Raw genomic sequence first — 22,316 nt, 5'->3', positions numbered from 1 at the left:
GGTGGAGGCCCTGTTTCCTCCCAGGAGATTCCTAGACAGATCCCACAGAAACTTCTCCCCGCCTTTTCCGGCCCTGTTTCCTCCCAGGAGATTCCTAGAGAGGCCTACAGAGGCTTCTCCCCGCCTTTTCCGGCCCTGTTTCCTCCCAGGAGATTCCCAGAGAGGCCTCACAGAGGCTTCGCCCTGCCTTTTCCGGCCCTGTTTTCTCCCAGGAGATTCCTAGAGAGGCCCCACGGAGGCTTCTCCCCGCCTTTTCCAGCCCTGTTTCCTCCCAAGAGATTCCTAGAGAGGCCCCACAGAGGCTTCTCCCTGCCTTACCCAGTTACAGCTTCAGAGGCTTGGGTTTGTAAGTGGAAAATGGTTATTGAGAAGAGGCAAAAAAATGTTGAACACCTGGTTCTTATCTAGGAAAGTTCATAAGTTGAGGTGTTTGTAGGTAGAGATACCACTGTACTATCTTCTAGAAGTCACAAAAGCTTCATTCTAGAAGTGTTAACAAGCTGTCCTAACGCTGGACCTGTCTGCTGCCCTGCTGACAGGCTGGGCCACCACTTTCCATCTTAGGTAGGACGACTCTCCATGCTTAGAGCCTTCATTCACAGGGGACTGTCTTGTGCCTCTCTTCCGTGCCTGAATCCCTGACGGCTCTCATTACAGAACAAACTTGTCCTTTTCCTCCCGGGTCACTTAGCTCAGCCTGGCCTGCTCCCAACTTTCCCTCTTTCAGACATGGACAAGGAGGACGCCTTAATCTGCTTTGAGGAACACATCCGGACGTTGGAGAGGGAGGAGGAGGAGGAGCGCGAACGGGGTCGGTTACGGGAGAGGCGTCAGCAGCGGAAGAACAGGGAAGCCTTCCAGGTATTTGCAATCGCAGCCCATGAGCCAAGGAGGCTTTTGCAGGGGATTCTCTGGAAAGAAGAGTGTGGTTTGTTTCGCAGAGTGGCAAGGAGTCCATGCCTTGTAGAGTTTGGTCATCAGCAGCACTTCAAAAGAATTAGAGGAATCCTCCCAGCTGTTGGGATCCAAAGGTGTAGTCAAACTGCAGGATTGTAGTCAAACTGCAGGATTCTCAGCAATAACCCTATTTATTTATTTGTTTGTTTGTTTATTTATTTATTTATTTATTTATTGATTGATTGATTGGATTTGTATGCAGCCCCTCTCCGTAGACTCAGGGTGGCTAACAACAACGATAAAAAACAGCATGTAACAATCCAATCCAATACTAAAATAACTAAAAAAAACCTTATTATAAAAACCAAACATACATACAGACATACCATGTGTAAATTGTAAAGGCCTAGGGGGAAAGAATATCTCAGTTCCCCCATGCCTGGCGGCAGAGGTGGGTTTTAAGAAGTTTACGAAAGGCGAGGAAGATGGGAGCAATTCTAATCTCTGGGGGGAGTTGGTTCCAAAGGGCCGGGGCCGCCACAGAGAAGGCTCTTCCCCTGGGTCCCACCAAACGACATTGTTTAGTTGACGGGACCCGGAGAAGGTCCACTCTGTGGGACCTAACTGGTCGCTGGGATTCGTGCAGCATAGGGCTTTATAGGTTATAACCAACACTTTGAATTGTGACCGGAAACTTATCGGCAACCAATGCAGACGGCGGAGTGTTGGTGTAACATGGGCATATTTGGGGAAGCCCATGATTGCTCTCGCAGCTGCATTCTGCACGATCTGAAGTTTCCAAACACTTTTCAAAGGTATTAACCAAGAGAGTCCAGGATTTGAATCTGTGCATCAGAAGGGCACCCAAATTGGGAAAATCTAATTAAAAGAGGCACGTAACAAATGATAGGAAACCCCTTTTATTATTATTATTAATAATAATAATAATTTATTAGATTTGTATGCCGCCCCTCTCTGCAGACTCGCAGGTTTGCACAGTCGCAGTCCATAGTGGGCTAAATGGTGAATGGACTGATCCAGTCTTTTTCATTTTAGTGTTTGCTAGATATTTTAGGAACAAAACTTCAGACTTCCCAACAGCCATGGTGGCTGGGAATTCTAGTACCCTTCATCTAACCTCGGTGGTTCAGTGGTTAGAGTGCAGTATGGTAAACTACTTCTGCTGATCACTGGCTGCCAGCAGCTTGCTAGATCGAATATCAGTAGGCTCAAGGTTGACTCAGCCTTCCATTCATCGAAGGTCGGTAAAATGAAGACCCAGATTGTTGGAGGCAATATACTTACTCTCTGTAAACCATTTAGAGAGGATTGTAAAGTACTGTGAAGCGGTGTATAAGTCTAAATGCTACCGTGTTTCCCTGAAAATAAGACACTGTCTTATATTAATTTTTGCTCCAAATGTTGTGCTACGTCTTATTTTCGGGGGGTGCCTTATATTTCTCAAATAAGACAAATTCACAGGCAGAAAAGCTGACACCCCCAAAGAAAGTGGACCATACGGTACACTGATTACAGTACGGTACCTGTCAGTATGGCACCCACACACACAAACGACGGCACTTATATGGTACAACAATATACCCCCGCTATTGCAGCTTCCGGCCACCAGAGGAACTACAGTCTACGCACTGTAGTGGAGACTGTAATGGCGGTGAGACAGCAGCAGACTGTGTCTGCTGTACTGGACAGTACAAAGCGATGGAAGGGGCCAGCAGGGGACGCCACATTATTACGGTACCGCTATGAACAGCTTTGAATGGTACCGTATGTTTTTCCACCGTACCGTATGTAAACTTGACTATGCCTTATTTTCGGGGGGTGCCTTATATTAGCAAATTCTGCAAAACCTCTGACATGCCTTACTTTCGGGGTGCGTCTTATTTTCGGGGAAACAGGGTATTGCTATTGCTAACGCATTTGAAGAGCATTACATTGAACAAGGCTGATCCCATGAAGATTATTCTAGATCATCATTTAGTGTTGCTATTGTCCATCACCTGAAGATAAATAGATCAAAACGTTCACAAACCAGGAAGGAAAAAAGTCATTTTTAAAAATAGCCCTGGAACTTTACTTGTCACTATTTTGTTTTGGCCTGTTTGCAGCTAGCTAATTATTACGATTCCAGAAAAAGACTGGATGTACTATAATTCAGCTTCTTAACAATGTTGCTTGTCTTTAGTTTTTGAATAAAAGTTAGTGAGAGAAGATGCTTGCAGAGAGAGAGGGCTCATATAATTGCCGGTTATTGCTTTTCCCCTTGACTTTCAACCCTTCAATGAAGAATTTCCCAGCGTTGGGAACTTTTTAAGAAGTGGTGACTTCAACTCCTAAAAATCCCCAGCCAGCAATGGTTGCTTGGAGAATTCCGGCAGTTGGAGATCCATATTTCTTAAAATTTCCCAAGTTGGGAAACATTGCTTCGGAAAATCTAAGTTTTTTGTTCATGGACCTTCCCACAGATTTGCCACAGATTTGCAGTCCAACCAGGGGTAACACTTTCTCTTCCTCTAACAATCATTGCAAATTCTCCTCCTTCCCAAATTGCAAACATTTTTGTGTGTGTGTGCACACGCATTTATTTATTTATTTCCACACTTGACACCATCAAAAATTGGTTGCTTGGCAACTGATTCATATTTATGATGGGTTTGCATTGTCCCAGGTTCACGCATTCGCTTTTTGTGACCTCCTGACAAGCAAAATCAACAGGGAAGCCAGATCCACTTACCAACAGTGTTACTAACTTAATAACAGCAGTGATCCGCTTACAGTAACTATGGCAGGCAAAGATGGTAAAATGGGGGCAAAGCTCGCTTAACGAATGTCTTGTTTATCCATGGAAATTTGAGGGCTCCATTGCAGAGCATGATCTGTACTTAAAAAAAGAGTAGAGCATGGCAGATGTATCAATGTGAAAATAGGGGCTCTGTGCTCATGGCATTGTCTGGACACTCTGGAAAATGGCAAACCGTCAGGCAAATTGCATTATAATTGTCCCCATGTCGCCAGGGAAGTACGATAAAGAGGCTGGAACACAGGAGTGTTTACGTTTTCCAGGAACCGGGGTTGAGGGGATAGCAAAATTCTGACACCAGCTTTTTAAAAACGTGTTCTTCTCAAGTAAAATTTTGCAGTTCATCCCAGTGTCTTTGCTTCCTTCCTTCCTTCCTTCCTTCCTTCCTTCCTTCCTTCCTTCCTTCCTCCCTCCCTCCCTCCCTCCCTCCCTCCCTCCCCCTCCCTCCCTCCTTCCCTCCCTCTTTCCTTCTTTCCTTCCTTCTTTACTCCCTCCCTCCTTCCCTCTCTCCCTCCTTCTTTCCTCCCACCCTCCTTCCTTCCTTCCTTCCCTCCCTCTTTCCTTCCTTCCTTCCTTCCCTCCCTCCCTCTTTCTTTCCTTCCTTCCTTCTTTCCTTCCTTCTTTCCTCCCTCCCTACATCCTTCCCTCCCTCTTTCCTTCCTTCTTTCCTTCCTTCCTTCTTTCCTCCCTCCTTCTCTCCCTCCCTCTTTCCTTCCTTCCTTCCTTCCTCCTTCCTTCTTTCCCTCCTTCCCTCCCACCCACCCACCCACCTACCTATCTACCTACTGCATATGGATTGCTCTATGGTATCTGTTGTTTTGAGTTTCTAGACAGGCTTTGGAAGTGTGGAGGGAAGGAAGTCTTTGAAGAAACCTCTGCATTGGGGCAGAGGGTGATGGGCTTCAGGGCCTGCTTTGGGGCAACATGGCCTCCCTGGCAGGGCCTGTGACTGGGGGAGGGGCTGACTCCCTGATCTCTCTCACTCTATCGTAGAATAACCAGGCTGCTTCTTGCTCAGGCCTTCTTGGACGAGCTTCATGAATGCGGGCGCCTTCACTCCATGTCCACTTGGATGGAGCTGTATCCCTCCCTCAGCACCGACCGACGCTTTGCCAACATGTTGGGCCAACCTGGTAAGCATCCTCAGGCAGGAATCTTGCCCTCCTTCTTTTGCCTCTCTCTCTTCCCCAAATTATGGGCATGGATCAAAATATTCTGTGTCCCTGGGTGGTGTTTGGGATGACTTGAAATGCTGCACTTGGCTTTGCAAATATTTATTTATTAGATTTGAGATCTTCCCATTGGAAAAAACGAGGACTGGACCCGAGTCCTGGGATTAAACTCCATGAACCAAGAAGGCTGGTTGAGTCAGGGGTTTCACTAAAGTGGTATCTCCTGCCTTACATCAAGATTTTCATGCATCCTTGCCTTTTCTATTTTGATTTGATTTCCGAGCAAGCCCTCAAATGTGTCCTTGAATTATAAATATATGCACCATAAAGTTTTTAATGTATGCTTATTAAGAGTTTTTCCATGCAATAAAGGCAGATTGAAAAAAAGGAGAAAAGGAAATTGAAAAAGGAAAGGAAAAAATAAAAAAGTGCAAGAAGCAAAAAGAGAAAAGAACTACAGTTAAGACATACAATGACTTCCAACCTTGTTTTCAGTAGGCAGTTACAATTTTGTAATCCTCCTTCCCTCTTAGCTGCTCATTTTAGCCAAGCTTATCTTAATCTTCAAACCCATAAAACATATTTTTTTCCTTTTAGCAAAAAAATCCATATAAGGTTTTTAGTCTCAAACAAGGTTTTTCTCTCTCTCTGATCAATAGGCCAGATAAGGAAAAGGAGGCATGGACAATTTCTTTTGTTTCAGATAGCATTGTTGACCATGTATTGCCCGTTTATTCCACTTTCTATCCTGTAACTTAAACTGATGGACACGATAGAAACATAGAAGATTGACAGAAAAAGACCTCATTGTCTATCTAGTCTGGCTATTTCCTGTATTTTATCTTAAGATGGATTATATGTTTATCCCCGGCATGTTTAAATTCAGTTACTGTGGATTTACCAACCAGGGCTGTGGGAAGTTTATTCCAAGCATCTACTACTCTTTCAGTAAAATAATATTTTCTCACGTTGCTTCTGATCTTTCCCCCAACTAACCTCAGAATGTGTCCCCTTGTTCTTGTGTCCACTTTCCTATTAAAAACACTTCCCTCCTGAGCCTTATTTAACACTTTAACATATTTAAATGTTTCAATGGGGCAATTTTCCAACCAAGCATGGACCCTGCTTAGATTCAGTGAAATGATGGCCTTATATTCCCCTGCTCCCCAAATCTAAGCAGCTCTGGAAGCTGCTTGGAAACTTGGTAGGCGGATCTTCTTGGTGCCCAGCGCTAATAATGCAGGCGTGGGCTACTTCCTGCTGCTCTTCTGTTCACAGGCTCCACCCCTCTCGATCTCTTTAAATTCTACGTTGAAGATCTGAAGGCCCGGTTCCATGACGAAAAAAAGATCATCAAAGATATTCTCAAGGTGTGGCTGGAAGGTTAACCACAAAATATAGGCCAGAAATACTTCTGGAAGGCTATTTCCCTTGAGGGGAATTATGTCTCTCTCTGTGATTCCAGTTAGGGGGGGGGGGGGGGGGGGGGGGATTCTTAGACAACACCACCATCAGTTTTAGGAGAGCCATAAAGACATTCCGTTTGAAGCATCCTTCTTTGTAGAGGGCAGAGGTGATGTTTAGTATTTGCTTTAAAATAAAAGCAGGCGAGGGGAACTGGAGCTGATCTGCAATTCCAGCCCCTAAAAAGATTGAAGTCGCTAGTGGATTTACTTTAGCGTTCCTTGGTTCCTAATGTTTTAGAACTAAACACTGAAGGAAAGAAAGTTTAACCACGGCCTTTTCCTGCCTTGCTCCTTTTCCTTTTCTTCTCTCCTTGGCAGGACCGGAACTTCAGCGTGGAAGTAAATACAACCTTTGAGGACTTTGCTCATGTCATCAGTTTTGACAAGCGTGCTGCCACGCTGGATGCTGGCAACATAAAGTTAACTTTCAACAGCGTGAGTAGGGTGGGATCCTATGCGTCTTCAACTTGGTGACTAATCCCCTATCACAGTGATGGGGGAACCTATGGCCCACGTGCCACATGTGGCACATGGAGCCATACCTACTGGCACGCGAGCTGTTGCCCTAGCTTAGCTCCAGTGTGCATATGCGCACCAACCAGACGATTTTTGGCTTGCGCAGAGCCTTTGGGAGGACATTTTAGGTTACCAGAGGGCCTCTGGGGTGCATTTTAAATCATATTAGAGCTTTTAAAAGTCTTTTTAGCCATATTAATTGGATTTTTAGATGTATTTGTTATATTGTTTGTATGGTATGTTTGTGTGTATGTTTGGTTTTTTATAATGAGGGTTTTTAGTTGTTTTATTAAATTGGATTGTTGCATGTTGTTTTTTATCATACAAATCCAATAAATAATAACACTAATAATTGTTTCTGATATGCTGTGAGCCGCCCAGAGTCATCGGAGAGGGGCGGCATGCAAATCCAATAAATAAATAAATGAATGCATGCATGCATGCATGCATGCATGCATGCATGCATACATACATACATACACGCATACATACATTTTCACCCTCCCCAGGCTTCAGGAAACTACTGGGGCCTGAGAAGGGTGAAAAATGGGCCTACCAGGCCCAATGGGAGTCGGGAAATGGGCCATTTCCAGCCTCCAGGGAGGCATCTGCAGGGGTGGGGGAGGCCATTTTTGCCCTCCCCAGGCATTGAATTATGGGCGTGGACACTCACACATGTGAGATAGCCTGCACGCAGATGCACCAAAGGAAAAAAGGTTCGCCATCACTGCCCTATCATGTCCCAAAGGTAGTTTTTCAAGAGGCAACCGGACTTCCTTGTTTTTCTTCAAAGGCATTTCGCTTCCGAAGAAGCTTCTTGGAGGAGAAGCGAAACGTCTTCGCAGAAAAACAAGGAAGTCCAGTTGCCTCTTGAAAAAAGCACTTTTGGGACAGCCATGACCTGGGTGATTGAGAATCTTCCATATTGAAATACATGTTTGTTGGGAGTGTCTCTCTCCTCCATCTAATTATGCTGGGCCTGAGGAGAGTCACCCAGTGTGACAGCTGGGCATCAGGGGATAAGTCCAGTTAGAAGAAAAGCCTTCTTTACCAATAGGTGAGCTTTTGCAAAAGTAGGTCGGGCAAATCCAGGGAGGGGCAGGATTGTGAATGTGAGAGACAGTTTGGCCTAAGGCACCAGCGTCACCCACCTTAGTGATGAAAACCAGCTGCGTAACCTTGGGCCAGTCACTCAATCTCCGCTTAGCTCAACCTCCCAGGGTTGTTGTTGTGGGGAAAATAAGAGGAGACAAAGTATGTTGGACCTGTTTACTACATTGGATCATTTGTAAATTGATGGGGTGGCGCAGCAGATAGAATGCTGTACTGCAGGCCACTGAAGCTGACTGTAGATTTGTAGGTCAGGGGTTCAAATCTCACGACTGGCTCAAGGTTGGTTGACTCAGCCTTCCAGCCTTCCAAGGTGGGTAAAATGGGAACCCGGATTGTGGGGGGCAATAGGCTGGCTCTGTTAGAAAAAGTGCTATTGCTAACATGTTGTAACCCGCCCTGAGTCTAAGGAGAAGGGCGGCATAAAAATTGAATGAATGAATGAATGAATGAATGAATGAATGAATGAATGAATGAATGAATAATAAAAGTGGGATATAAATGAAACAAAATGAGGAGGCCGTTAAACCACTGAGATGTTCTAGTGATAGGAATTTATTTATTTATTTATTATTTATTATTTGGATTTGTATGCCGTGGTGATCGTTCTCTCCCTTTGCCTTCCCATCCCAGCTGCTGGAAAAGGCTGAGGCACGGGAGCGTGAGCGGGAAAAGGAGGAAACCCGGAAGATGCGGCGGAAGGAGGCTGCGTTCAAGAGCATGTTGCGTCAGGCAGCTCCTCCCCTGGAGCCCAACATGCCCTGGGATGAGGTGAGATGTTCTGCTCCTTTATCTATCTATCTATCTATCTATCTATCTATCTATCTATCTATCTATCTATCTATCTTTGATTTGATTTGATTTGATTTGTATGCCGCCCCTCTCCGAAGACTCGGGGCGGCTAACAACAATATAAAAAGACAATGTAAACAAATCTAATATTAAAAACAATCTAAAAAACCCCCAATTTAAAGAACCACTCATACATACAAGCATACCATGTATATGGTATGCAGAGCGGGTTGTCCAGCCAAGTGTCAAATGGATGCTAAAGGAAGAGGATGGCAGATTAGATCTAGATAATAATGGAACAATCGGTCCAACTGTGGAATGTATCTTTTGGCATTAGGACATGGGCATTTTCCCACTTTGGGAGGAACCCACCCCTTTGCTCCCGGGTGCCTCCTTAGTGGCGGAAGGCCAGCCTCAGAAGGCAAGATTCCTACAAGGATGCACTTGGAAGCCTTATTTTTTGGAGCAGGTTGATTTGTAACTTTGTCTCAAAACAACGGACACTTCTGTCCAAACCAACTTGTAAGAGAAGTTGGAAATCTCCTTGGTTGAGTGAGCAAGTACCATGTTTCCTTGAAAATCCCAGCGACCAGTTAGGTCCCACAGAGTGGGCCTTCTCCGGGTCCCGTCAACTAAACAATGTCGTTTGGCGGGGCCAGGGGAAGAGCCTTCTCTGTGGCGGCCCCGGCCCTCTGGAACCAACTCCCCCCAGAGATTAGAATAGCCCTCACCCTCCTCGCCTTTCGTAGCTCCTCAAAACTCACCTCTGCCATCAGGCATGGGGGAACTGAGATAATCTTTCCCCCTAGGCTTCTACAATTTATGCATGGTATGTTTGTATGCATGATTGGTTTTATAACAAGGGGTTTTAGCTCTTTTAGTATTGGATTTTTACATTCTGTTTTTGTCACTGTTGTTAGCCGCCCCGAGTCTACGGAAAAGGGCGGCATACAAATCCAATAAATAAATAAATAAAATAAATAAAAATAATATACAGTATGTCCCCATAATAAGGCCAATGAGGCTTTTCAGTGCATGCGCTGATATAAGCCTCCGCACAAGTAAGCCCCCCCAACTAATTTCCAGGGAAAGTGGGGGGCATACCAGGAGCTGCTTTTTTTTTTGCAGTGGACGCGTTTGACCGTGAGAGTAAGCGAGAGGCAAGTATGTGCACATACCCTTTGGGGTGTGCACCCACTAACTGCTAGTGTAGTTCAGCAGTTCAAATCTCACCACCAGCTCAAGGTTGACTCAGCCTTCCATCCTTCCGAGGTGGGTAAAACGAGGACCCAGATTGTTGGGGGCAATAGGCTGACTCTGTAAACCGCTTAGAGAGGGCTGTAAAAGCCCTATGAAGCGGTATCTAAGTCTAAATGCTAAATGTTATGGAATGCCATGACACACACACACACAAATCTTGCATATTCCAGGAAAGGTATGCGATATGTGCTTCTTATTCTTGGTCAGGTCCGAGAGCGGTTTGTCAACAATATTGCCTTTGAGCAGATCACGCTCGAATCAGAACGGATCCGACTCTTTCGTGAATTCCTGCAGTTGCTGGAGGTGAGCAGCTCCTGTTTTGAGTTTGGGCCTGGGCGGAGCAGTTGAATCCCAGCAAGGGATCTGCTGGAAACCCCATGGGACCAGTAAGTAGAGTTGCGCTGGAGGAGGATAGAGAAGACAGTTTGCGTAGGCGGCCGTAGCTCTGGTATAGGATGAGGGTGGAGGTCTGTTCTCTGAGCTTGTGGCTTGGATTCCAAATGTTTCGTCACATCTTCAGCGGAGTTTAGGGGAAGAGAAGACAGTGGCTGGGAAGGCCGTGTTCCAATGGGGCCCAAGTAACCCAGTCCTCCTTTTTCCCCAGAGTGAGTGCCAGCATTTCCACACCAAGGCTAAGAAGCATGCCAAGAAGCCAAAGAAACACCACCGCAAGCACTCCGCCTCGGTGAGATTTGGGGAGGACAGACTCAACGGAATGGGCAAATAAAAAATAATGTTGTTCAAGGCAGCTGGATTCTCATGGGTTTTGAACTAAGTCACTGTCAGGCTCAGTCCCAGAGACGAGACAGCGAGATCCAATCAAACCCAGTCCTTTATTTGCTTCTACCAAATCTTTGCCAAACTAAATTATGACAGAATATTGCCAAACTAAAGCTATAACTTCTATGCTTCTTTTGTAATCTTCCCTCCCTCCAATTTAGTCTGGAGGACAGAAGGAAAAGGGGGGACATGAAACATTTAAATATATTAAAGGGTTAAATAAGGTTCAGGAGGGAAGTGTTTTTAATAGGAAAGTGAACACAAGAACAAGGGGACCCAATCTGAAGTTAGTTGGGGGAAAGATCAAAAGCAACATGAGAAAATATTATTTCACTGAAAGAGTAGTAGATCCTTGGAACAAACTTCCAGCAGACGTGGTTGGTAAATCCACAGTAACTGAATTTAAACATGCCGGGGATAAACATATAGCCATCCTAAGATAAAATACAGGAAATAGTATAAGGGCAGACTAGATGGACCATGAGGTCTTTTTCTGCCGTCAGTCTTCTATGTTTCTAATTTAGGACTGCAGAGTCTCTTAATCCAGGCCTTTCTTGGGGAAAGCTCTTGAGTTAGGCAGACTCTGCCCCTCTGCCACTGCGGGGGCACATTTCCATCACACCCATTTGGAATTTGAGTCACCTTGTCTCAGATGCAAGGCAAGTTATTTAGAGTATCTTGGAAAGGATCTCGAACCGAAAAACAGCTCGGGCTCAAAATGAGACGCAGTCTGTTGTGAGATTGAAGCACTTCCGAAACGCTCAAAACAACCTATATCATACACAAAAAGTGGAATTTTACACTTTTGTGCTGTTCAGTTTTGCAAATGGCATTTCAGCTTCAATTGGAAACCTTCCCGCCTGCCCCAAAGGCTTGGTGCACTGGTTAGAGCGCAGTACTGCAAGCTGCTTCTGCCGACTGCTAGCTGTAGTTCACCAGTTCAAATCTCATCAGGCTCTAGGTTGACTCAGCCTTCCATCCTTCCGAAGTGGATAAAATGAGGACCCAGATTATTGGGGGCAATATGCTGACTCTGTAAACCGCTCAGAACGGGCTGTAAAAGAACCATGAAGCGGTATATAAGCGCTATTGCAATTTCTCTTCCAGACTGTTCACCACTGTTAAGCAAGATGCCCCCTCTGTGCCAGAAAAACTCAAAGGCTGGGGGGGGGGGGGGGAGGCGGGAGAGGAATGCAGTAGGATAAGAGGCAAGAAACCAGAGGTGCCACCTTAGACCTCATGAGGGCTCGTCTCCACTTAGAAAGGTTTGGTAAGCTTGATCAGGACCGATTTAGCTTTGGATGAAGGCACCTGGACTGGGGACTGACAAGAGTTGGAGGAAAGGAGCTTTAGGAGAAAGTGTTCTAATGAGAAGATTGCCCAGTATGGGGATGATCTCTGCAAGGTGACCACTGTTGCACAGGATGGATTAAGTGGCTTCAAGATCTGGGATTGTGCTGCTTACTAACTAAAAAATGCTTGGACCGATCCTTTCCTGCTCCTCTTTCTCCTCGATGCCTTTGATCTTCCACTTGGGGTTATTTCTTCTCCCATGGCTCCGTCCACCTTTCCTCTGGCAGTGGCTGTCTGCTGAGTCCTTCTTTTTCTCCCACAGGGCTCAGAATCGGGTTCAGATCATCCCCACCGAGCAGCCAAGCGCAAGAAACGAAACCACTCTGAATCTGCAGGTTCAGGGGCCTCGTCTTCCCCTGACTCGGGTAAGGCATGGAAGGGTTGAGAAATTGGCTAGCTCCATCGAAAAAGAAGTCCTTGCGGGAAACTAGGCAGCAGTCTTTGTATTTGGGGGAAAGAAAACATGTAAATCCTATAAAACAAATCCATGGGCATCGTTGTTGTTGCCAGCGGTTGCTCTTTCTGTTTTCGAAGAATTACATTTTTCAGCCTCCAAGGGCCACACCATCAGGTTGAGGCTGTAGAGAAAGTTCAGGGAGTAAATTTTGGGGACGTGTTTTCCATTTTGCACAACACTTACGGGGAGTTAAGATGTGAACGGGCATGTCAGACTTAGGAAAGTTGTCTGTGGCTCCTGTTGTTTTTTGTGCAAATGACAAAAGCTTTGTGGTGCCAGACTATGAAACTCTATCATTTCGGAACATCTGCATGATGGTATTCAAGATGATGTTCAAACAGGACATGCAGGGCCCACAACGTATTATTTTCATCAGGCTCTCCCATTTGACAACACCCCCACCCCCAGGCAACACTACTGGAGTTGCATACCTATTTTAACTTGTTTTAAAACTCACCAAAAAAACGATGGGCTGAAATTCCTTTCACCAGCACATGTTTCAATACATGTTCTTCAGAGGCTCTTGGGGCTGTAAAAATGAGGAAGCTCCCATAGCATGCAAACCGCTTTTCCTTAATTGGATCAGAAAAAAATCCATTCATAGACAGCATCTGCATCACCCCCATCTTCCAATATCCGGCCGCCTTCCCAGAACATCTGTGAAATCCTTGGCCTGCTGCCCTGGAATCACAGCTAAGAGTAGGCTGAGGTCGTCCCAGGGGAAGGCTGGGACGGCCCCGTCTCCCCGTAACTTCCTGTCTTCCTGCAGAGCACAGCCCCAGGCGTGCCAAGAGGCAGAAGAAGAAGAGTAAGAAGAAACGGCACAAGTCGGTGAGTAGGCGGTCACGGCAGAACGGGGAGGCAAAGGGAGAGATCCAGATGGAAAAGGACCAACCGCATAAAGCCAAGCTCCTTGGGAAAAGGGGGTGTCCTCCTGGCAGATCCCTCCGCATGGGTCTCGACCCACAGAGTAGGAGCAGGTAACACTCTGGGAGGGGATTCAAGGGAGCAGCCATGGCTGAAGGTACACACACAAAGCTGTTTTATCTCAATGTCTGCATTGCTGCTTTACAATCTTTGGGGCTCCCTTGCCTTCCTGTGCTAGCCTTGTCACCAAATGGGCCGGTCACCCAGGCCCCTCCCACCCCGCAAACCGTTTCTTTTACAGAACAGCCCTGAAAGCGAAGCTGAGCACAAGAAGGAGCCAAGCCGGGCGGAAGAGTGGGAGCGAGGGAAGGCGCCCCTGCGACCTGAGGGGAGGGGCCACTCCCCCCCTCCCCGGGGCACCCGGAGGGAGCGGGTAAGACTTCCGGAGAGGGGTGGGGAGGGCCACGAGCAAGAATCCCAGCCCAGGAATGCCTTCTAAACCCAGAGGGTTGGAGAACTACAAGCCCCTTTACGACTCGTGCACTTCAACTCCCAGAATTCCTGAACCGGCGTGGAATTCTGGGAGTCGAAGTCCACAAGTCATAAAAGGGCCATAGTCCCCCAGCTCCTGTCCTAACTATTTCGGGTGGGGGGAAATCGGAAGGCCACAAATAGATGGGATGATTAGGGTGGAAATTTGGGGAGAGATATGACTTCAACTTTTTTTTTTAAATGTAGTGATATGTCTGTTTTAGGAGATGTCATCCTCAAAATGGCAAGAACTGCTCTCTGTTTTCAGCAGTATCGGTGTCTTGGGGCTCTAGGGGCCATATAAAGGGAATTGCTCACCCCTGCTTTGGGACATGGAGGATGGAGGAAGATAGAAAAAAAGAAAGGCTTGGAGGGAAGGCTGGAGGAGGGGTTCTTACCTGCCTTCTTTCTGCTGTCAGAGTGGTTGGGACACCTCGGAGAGCGAGGAGCTGAGCGAAGGGGAGCTGGAACGTCGGCGTCGGACTCTGCTGCAGCAACTGGGTGACCAGTAATTGACCCCTGCCTCTTTTGAGGCATTCCCCCCCTCCCCAAACACCATTGTATGAGAAGCATTCAGTCCTTGTTCCTGTGGCAACTCTGCCTTGTTTTAGCCTTGGTGGCATCCAAGCCAAGCGTATGCACTGCTCTTGCTGGACCCCGCCCGTTGGGTCACAGTCTTTTCATTACGTTCACCTGCTTCTAAGAGAGGGGCGCCTGCTCCTGCCTGTTGGCGGCAGTTATCTCCAGCGACACCACCAGTCTACATCAAGCATCAAGACCGGGAGGAAAGTTTGGGTGTCCCTTGTGGATCTGGCGGGCATCACCAAAATTGAAACCCGGCTCTTGGACCATCTAGCAGAGGACTGGGGGGAAATTGCATCTGATCTCCGGAATGAATGATGTCTGTCTCTCTCCACTCTTCACCGGGGCCACACTAGCCCAGAGCCTCCTGCAAAATGGCGGCAGGAAACAGCAGAGATAACAGCATCAATCTTGTCTAACCTGGAGACAGGAATGGGTTACGTGATCTTCTGGAATGTTATCACTGTGACTGGGTCCTTTCCCCTGGTTGCAGTATCCCCTTGTCAGTTAAGGATTTAATGGAATTTTTAAAACAATATTTATAATAAATCTGGACTGAAAATACCAATCTATGGCCTCCTGTAGAAAATGAGTTTGTATTGGTTCCCAATGATTTTTTTTTGGGGGGGGGGGGGGCGCGACCTCAAAAGAGTATTTTCATAGCCTATTGGACTGGATCTATGGTTGTCTCTAATCCCCCCAAAATAACACAGGACTTGAAGGTATTCTGGCGGGTTTATATCTAAAAAAGGGAAGAGAGAATATGCAAATATCCTAAATTGGTATGTGTGGCAAAGTAGCCATGCTGGGTGTATGAGATTTTCATCCATAATCATTGTGTGAATAAACAAGCTACAAGTGCTGATGAGATTGCAGATTTCCACATTTTTAACTCATCGATGCCGTACTTCCGAATTTATAACCCTGTATTAGTATTGATTATGCGCACTTAGATCATTTCCACAACTTATTCCCTGACTTCTTTTTCAAAAACCAGCCTTTTTTCTCAAAAGTTGACTTCCCAATTAACTAGATTGTAGCTGCCATCTCTGGTTCCAAGAAGGTGATCTTAAATAAAAGTGATTTAGTTTTGTTGTGGCCCATCCATGTCCTGTGCAGCTGGTCACAGGTCTCGAGGATCGAGAGATGGTTGTGGCCTGGTACCCTAGGCCCATGTACCTGGCACCGGAGCCTGGTAACGAAGAGGTTGGAGGGGATGTGGTGTCAGGCTGAAAGCCAACCAGGGCCTTCTGCACCTCCTGAAGTGCATATGAGTGACTCGGAAAGAGGAGGAGCCTCTTCTTGATGCTAGAGTACGTAGAGTTGCCAGAAGGCACGAGTGGCTAAGCAAGAGGAGGTCTCTGTGTGAATAGATCTCTAGAACAATTGGTCACACCCTTAGGCTATTTAAGGTTGAGCCACATGATGCTTCAGTGTGGAAGTCAACTTTCATTATGTTCCAGCTGTCCACTCGGATTTCTCTGTTGGGATATTATTGTTTCAATGATGAATTACGAACTGGGGAGTGAGGCTCATTTTCTCTGGGCTTCCTGCCAAATCAGTGAGTATAAAATAAGAGCTGAGTGATCAAAGAAAATATCTGTTGAATTGTGGTTTCTGTTTTGGACTCCAGCAGCTGGCACTGCTAGAGTCCAAATAAGACTTGTTTTTGGCTTTGTTGCTGGATTTCTAAATCCAAACCTCCCTGCTCCTAAAATATTAGAATTACTGTACATGCTTAAATCTTGTAAAATCAGTATGTGGGGGCCTGTTTCTTGGTGGGCTCGTCGCTGGAGCAGAACAAGTTTAGAGAATTTCTGACCTAGTTATGAGTCCTAAGAAATTCAAAATATATTCAGAGATGGGAAGGGGCGATGCTGCGGTCTGGGTCTGACCTTTTTAGTAGCTTTCTCAAGGCATATAGACATCTTCCATCCAGCATCTCTCAAATGAGCAACTGTAAGGGTTTTTTTGCGGGGGGAAGGGGGGGACGGAAATCGCACAAACCAGGGAGATGAAAAGACGCATTCATTGGCAATAAATGCAAAGGTGTATAGCCTTTGGTTCTGTTTTATTTTTTCCCCCTTCTCCCATTAGTAGAAATTCTGTACAGTTCAAGAGGAAGGAAGGCATTGGCTTACAGTATAATCAATAATAATTTTAAACATGTACAAAAAAGTTACATCTAGCTACACAGAAGGACTATGCTGAAGTGATTATGCTGTAAACTGTCCAGAAGTAACACCAAGAATACTCTGCCTGCCTGGGAATTAGCATTGCCATGAACAGAGTGGAGAAATGGTCCCATTTGGTACACTGGAGGACAATATTGGTGTTTTGCTTCAGAAGTTGAAGTGGCTACAACCCTAACTTTCTCCCCAGATTTTCTATGTAAGTATTGAAATAGTGTCAAATTCATGCTCATTTCTAAGACTGTTTTCACTCTTGATTTTTTTTTTCATTTTACAAGCTGGATCTTAAGTTCCCATCCTGGGCAAAGCAAACATTCTGAATGGCAGCTGTCTTTTGTCCTTTGGCTGGACTGTAGTAGGAAGCTTAGATGTCTGGCCCTTGTGCCAGATGAAAAGCAAACTAGTCACTAATTGTGCAGGCATTGCTTTCATTGATTATTTTCCCAATCCTACTGTTCTCCAAAGAGGACCGATGTGGGCTGACCTTCCCAGGGAGACAAGCCATCATCTGGTGGCCAACCAGATGTGCCTTGGAAGCACAGAAAGGAGGCACAAGTTGCTGGGTGCCCCGATATTTGCACACGTACAGGACACTATCCTGAGCCCCTTGGATGTAGAAACAGCATAAGTTTCCTGCTCTCGTTCTGTAAGGATTAAGCCGTGGTGCTGTTACAGTTAAGACACATCGGTGATGAGAAGCATATGCCTGCTTTTCATGATCAACTTGTGTGGGTCCATGCCACAAATGTATAGCTTTAAACCAGAGGTCTTCAAACTTGGCAACTTTTAAGACTTGTGGACTTTAATTCCCAGAATTCTCCAGCCAGCCTCTGGGAGTTGAAGTCCACAAGTCTTAAAAGTTGCCAGGTTTGTGGACCCCTGCTTTAAGCCATCAACATTTGAGATGATGTGTTGTGTTAGCATTCGCAATGCAGTTCTAGGCCAGGCAGCTTCAACATTGACATCGTTGTGTTCGGGGGGGGGGGGGGGGGGGGTGTCCCTTATCTCCAAGTGAGTATGTGAAAGCAACCTAAACATATGCCTGACTGTGTTGAACATCAAGATACGAAAGAATCTTTGATCTCTGGTGCCTCCTTGCAAGCCAAGTAGTCAAGACAATAACCAATGAGATTTAATGAGATTAACCAATATTGAACAAACCCTGAATCAAATTAGCTGCGTAGATGTTGTAGCCTGGGGTGCTATGCTAAAAAGCAGCCTGTATGAGAGCTACCCAGAGATAATGCTGACCCCTTTCCCCAAAACCTTTACAACGCTACTTGCAATTTACTCCTGCCCTTTGTCCAAGGAGTAAGAGAACCCTTCTTAGGCTTGAGAGTTGCATTACTCTGGCCTTTACCAAGACATTACCCAGCAATTGTTCAAATACAGTGTTTTTGGCACACATTCAGAAACTTGGCTAATTGAGGTCCCCCCACTCCCTCTCCTTTGTTTTAACTTACTCTTCTCAGTCATTGGTGTTCACTACTGTCCTGTCTCAAATCACACACAGTACATAGAGACATCTGTACTTTAATTCTTTTCATTGATTGGTCTTGGATGGTGTTATGTGGGCATTTGAGACAACATTTTACTAGTTACAAGGCTTGGTTAAGTGATCATCAATATATCTGTAGATAGAGCCATGCACTCTCAAACATCTTGATGACAACTGGGAACAGGATTTCATGTTTTTAACCAGTAAGCCAAGTCTCAATGTCGTTTGCTTATTGGATCAGGGGTACAATTGCATAGAAACAGCACTAAGGTTCGGACAAGGAACTATCCATTCTGTATTTATCTCATCAACAAGAACAGGTGGAAATGGGATAGCTGGTTCCTTCGGCATATTTATTTTCCTCCTTGCAACAAGACACACAGAGAAAAGAACCATGGGCCAGGAATGGAGTTACACATTAACCAGGGATAATCATCACTTTAGGGGTTTAGATACATGCCCCCCCCGGCTTGACTGATTTCAGTGGAGGTATCCCTAAGGCAGTGGTTTTCGTATGTATAAACATTAGTGGATGAAGAGGTAAGGATATTTTATGAATAATGATGCTAAGTACAATTTGCCAGGTTTAAGAGAGGCAGATGACAACTTTGATTGAGAGACGCCAAAAAGATTATAATTTAGTATAACTTTCTTTCTGCCCCACCCCAACCCGAAGTAGAGATGGCCGATTTATATCTGGTGGGTGGGAGATTCTATTTTAACTAATTCCCAGCCACCCACCCCCAGCAAACGATACTAGAATTTTGAATACTGTGTTTAATGTTAGAAGAGTTTACTCAAACAAAATTTAATATTAAGGGACCAGAAATAAAAGGCACCCCCCTTTTCCATATACTGTCACGGAAGGAAGGAAGGAAGGAAGAGAAGGGAGGGAGGGAAGGAAGGAAGGAAAGAAGGGAAGGAGCGAGGGAGGGAGGGAGGGAAGGAAGGGAAGGGAAGGAAAGGAGGTAGGGAGGGAAGGAAGGGGAGGGAGGGAGGGAGGGAGGGAGAGAGGGAAGGAAGGAAGGAAGGAAGGAAGGGATCTATTCCATAAAGTGCCAACACTATACGATCCATCCATGTCATGTCCTATTCTAAACCTGGGGTTGGGAGTCTGACTATCATAAGGCTACAGTCCTGTGCCTCCCCTAAGTGGCTTTCCCTGGCCTATCACCCAGCAGCTCAGTTTTTGCAGCAGCTCTCCAATAAAGTGACTTTTCCCAGCTGTCTGAGATCACTCTAAAACTAGACTTTTCACTGATGCAACCCATGTCCTTGGCAGAGTCGTTGATTTCCCTGGAAATTCAAAGCCATCTCCTAAACCACAGGCCTTACGAGCAAAATTCAGATCCACAAAAGCAGAAATTTTACCAAACATGCTAAGCTGCCAGAGAGCCGCCTTTTTTTCTGGGTGTGTGCGGGCCTTGGGGCCTTGAGAGCTGCATGCAGGAGACGGATGAGGGCCATATCTAGACAACTATATCCACCTCTTTACCACCAAGCCTTCCTTCTCAGCAACTCAAATTGCTGAGTTCAGAAGTTCTCGGCTTCCTGAATAAGAGTACAACCCCTGGCCCTGGTGTTCCTAGCAGGCCTAGCAACCATGGAACAGAGGACTCTGAAGAATAAGCAGCTGTTACAAAGTAAGAAAGAAAGGCAGGATCAAGGGGAGGGTGGTTGCATTCATAGAGGGCTGCACTAAAGGCCCTAGAGCCGTGATGGCAAACCTATGGCATGTGTGCTACAGGTGGCACACAGAGCCATATCTGAGGGCACACAACATGTTGCCCTATGTCAGCTGCAGCACACATGTGCATGCTGGCCAGCTGATTTTCAGCCTTCTGGAGGGCCGAAAGATTTCAAGAAAGCCTGTGGGAGGCAAAAAACGGCCCAGCGGGCCTACCGGAAGTTCAGAAACAAACTTCTGGTAGGCCTGATGGGCCTGGTTTTTTTGCCATCCACAGGGTCTGGGGTCTTCAGTGAGGTCTATGTGTATGCGTGAGAGTGGTGGAAGTATGGATGTGGGTGTGGACGCGAGGGGAGGGCACTGCATTATGGGTGTGTGTACACACACCCTTTTGGCACCGGAGCAAAAGAAAGTTTGCCATCACTGCCCTAGAGGGCCCAATGTAGCCCACTTCCATTTTATGCATAAGGCACTGGATTGGTTGCAGGAACCCCTGTCATTCTTTGGCACAGTTTAACACAGGAACTTTATACAAAGAAAATGTTTGGCAAAATAAATGCTCGATAGCTCCAGGTGTACCCGATCCAAGAGGCCTTTTATGTAATTGACCGGGACATGACAGCTATTTAATAGCCCCAATTATCTTCCTGTTTTACATGGGCAACATCATAGTGGTGCAATCTGTTAGGCAAATACTCTTCTGTGAAGTTAAAAATCATATTTTAGAAATATCCATAAGACAAACATATTAAGTGATCCCCTCTGGATGAAGAAGAAGACACAGCTTCATAATACTAGAGTGGAGAGAACTTCATCGAAAGATCTATTTGGTGAATTAAACTCTGCATCAACTTTGCCAACTATGTAGTCTCCAAATAAATTAGCCATCAAAAAAGGGTTCTCCCACACATCTGGATGGTACCAAGTGAAAGAAGACTGATCTACGGAAGCATCTTTAGCCCTACTGATTTCCTAGCTTGCAAAAAGTGCTGTAAAACACAACAGGAGTCCAGTTGGTCCTCTGAATTAAAAACAGTGGGAAGAACCTAACCATTGTCAAGTGGCTTTTACCCAAACTGTTGATACCTCAAAATCTTTGGCCAGAAGTTATCAGGCAAGTTAAGAAGAGAAGTTAAAGCAAGATCAGATTGTCTCAAAGCATCCAGGCTGAAACAACAAGCCTATTTTCAAACATCAGCACAACAATTATTGCAAATGCATGTTGAGTTAGAAACGGTTCCAACTTAGACAAGCTTAAAAGAGCAGGTGTGTGCGTGTGGGAGAGATAAATGAGTTCTATATCTTGGCTCGCATAATATTCATAAGCAATTTACTGTAGATCAAGATCCAATGGCTATATTTGCATAAATTGCTAAGCATGGTTGGCCTTCATGTCAATTATGGTTTGTTTGTGGTTTAGTGAGCTATGTAATCTTATCCTCTACACATGTTATGAAACCCCCAAAATTGTTTACTTTAGAATCAATCCAGCCGCGAGGTAATATTTATAGATAGGTTCTTCATTTGCAGGATGTCCTGAAACTCCAAGGAAATCCATTTTGAAATGGCTTCCTCCAAAGTATTTCAGGGAATTCTGCCCATTTCTACTTCTTCTTCTTGACCATAGGAAACCATGCCATTTATCCTTCATCAATGAATAGAAAACAGTCCCCACCTCATTAATTAATTAAAATGTCTTGGCCAAATTCATCAAGAATAACCTTCATGCATAACTTAATTTCTACTCATTTTGAAAGCTTCAACAAGCATAATAGGCAGTGCTACATTTTGTTTGGTCCACCAAGTATTTAAAAAAAAAACTGAGTAGAACACGCCACATACAAATAGGAAGCAGATTTTCATTCTTTGGAAAAATAGCAAGTGTTTCTAAAATAAAATAAAATCGAGATAGCCTGTAACCTACCCAGGATTTTTCTTGAGATCCCCAAGGGTTGGCTAGCTACTATCAGTTCCCTGCTGTATCAACACTGTTACTTTTGTGCAGTTGAGACATAAGGCTTTGGTCTTATTTTTCTTTGGAGGAAAGATTCCAGTGGTTTTCCAAGGCCTAGCTTTCAAACTTCCCAGAGTGAACTCTCACAGCCTGAAAACCACACAATTGCAAAAGACTGCTCTTGAACAACGACAACAACGACAACAACAACAAAGCTTTTCCACAAGACCTGATCTGTATACAAAAGCCGACTACCAGAAACTGATTTTTCCCTGCTGGCAATACGTCAGGGCCTAGCAACGATAGTGCTCATTGTCTCCATCCATTAAAGACAAGTTGAATGGTCAAAGTGCAATTCTGGTTTGGATGCTTGAGGCTTGAGGC

At 45.4% G+C, this 22,316-nt stretch overlaps 1 protein-coding gene and 1 long non-coding RNA gene across 9 annotated transcripts in view; one reads left to right on the top strand and one right to left on the bottom strand.

The window, feature by feature from the left end:
* The window catches only part of PRPF40B (pre-mRNA processing factor 40 homolog B), a 36,090-nt gene extending 20,921 nt beyond the window's left edge, over nt 1-15,169 (top strand). For 2 of the 8 annotated variants that reach the window (XM_070740666.1, XM_070740664.1), the window contains 11 exons: nt 728-861; nt 4,734-4,848; nt 6,166-6,257; nt 6,672-6,788; nt 8,613-8,750; nt 10,239-10,334; nt 10,636-10,716; nt 12,427-12,529; nt 13,391-13,452; nt 13,790-13,921; nt 14,439-15,169. In XM_070740666.1, coding sequence (XP_070596767.1) covers nt 728-861; nt 4,734-4,848; nt 6,166-6,257; nt 6,672-6,788; nt 8,613-8,750; nt 10,239-10,334; nt 10,636-10,716; nt 12,427-12,529; nt 13,391-13,452; nt 13,790-13,921; nt 14,439-14,531 — 1,163 coding nt within the window. In that variant the 3' untranslated portion in view covers nt 14,532-15,169. Of the gene's footprint in view, nt 1-691; nt 862-4,733; nt 4,849-6,165; nt 6,258-6,671; nt 6,789-8,612; nt 8,751-10,238; nt 10,335-10,635; nt 10,717-12,426; nt 12,530-13,390; nt 13,453-13,789; nt 13,922-14,243; nt 14,409-14,438 lie in introns of those variants that run through there. The other 6 variants (XM_070740668.1, XR_011558114.1, XR_011558113.1 and 3 more) reach the window with 6 other exon arrangements.
* A 3,174-nt stretch (nt 15,170-18,343) lies between these two features.
* Nucleotides 18,344-22,055, bottom strand: LOC139161481 (uncharacterized). The gene is made up of 2 exons (XR_011558112.1): nt 20,070-22,055; nt 18,344-20,018 (listed from the first exon to the last, which is right to left on the bottom strand). It is a non-coding gene; the product is annotated as an uncharacterized lncRNA (long non-coding RNA).
* Nucleotides 22,056-22,316: the final 261 nt, after the last annotated feature.

This window comes from Erythrolamprus reginae, chromosome 2 (genome assembly GCF_031021105.1).
Source record: "Erythrolamprus reginae isolate rEryReg1 chromosome 2, rEryReg1.hap1, whole genome shotgun sequence".
Lineage (NCBI taxonomy): Eukaryota > Metazoa > Chordata > Lepidosauria > Squamata > Dipsadidae > Erythrolamprus > Erythrolamprus reginae.
The sequence above is the reverse complement of the archived record's forward strand: the minus strand, read 5'-3'. Positions and strand labels throughout refer to the sequence as shown.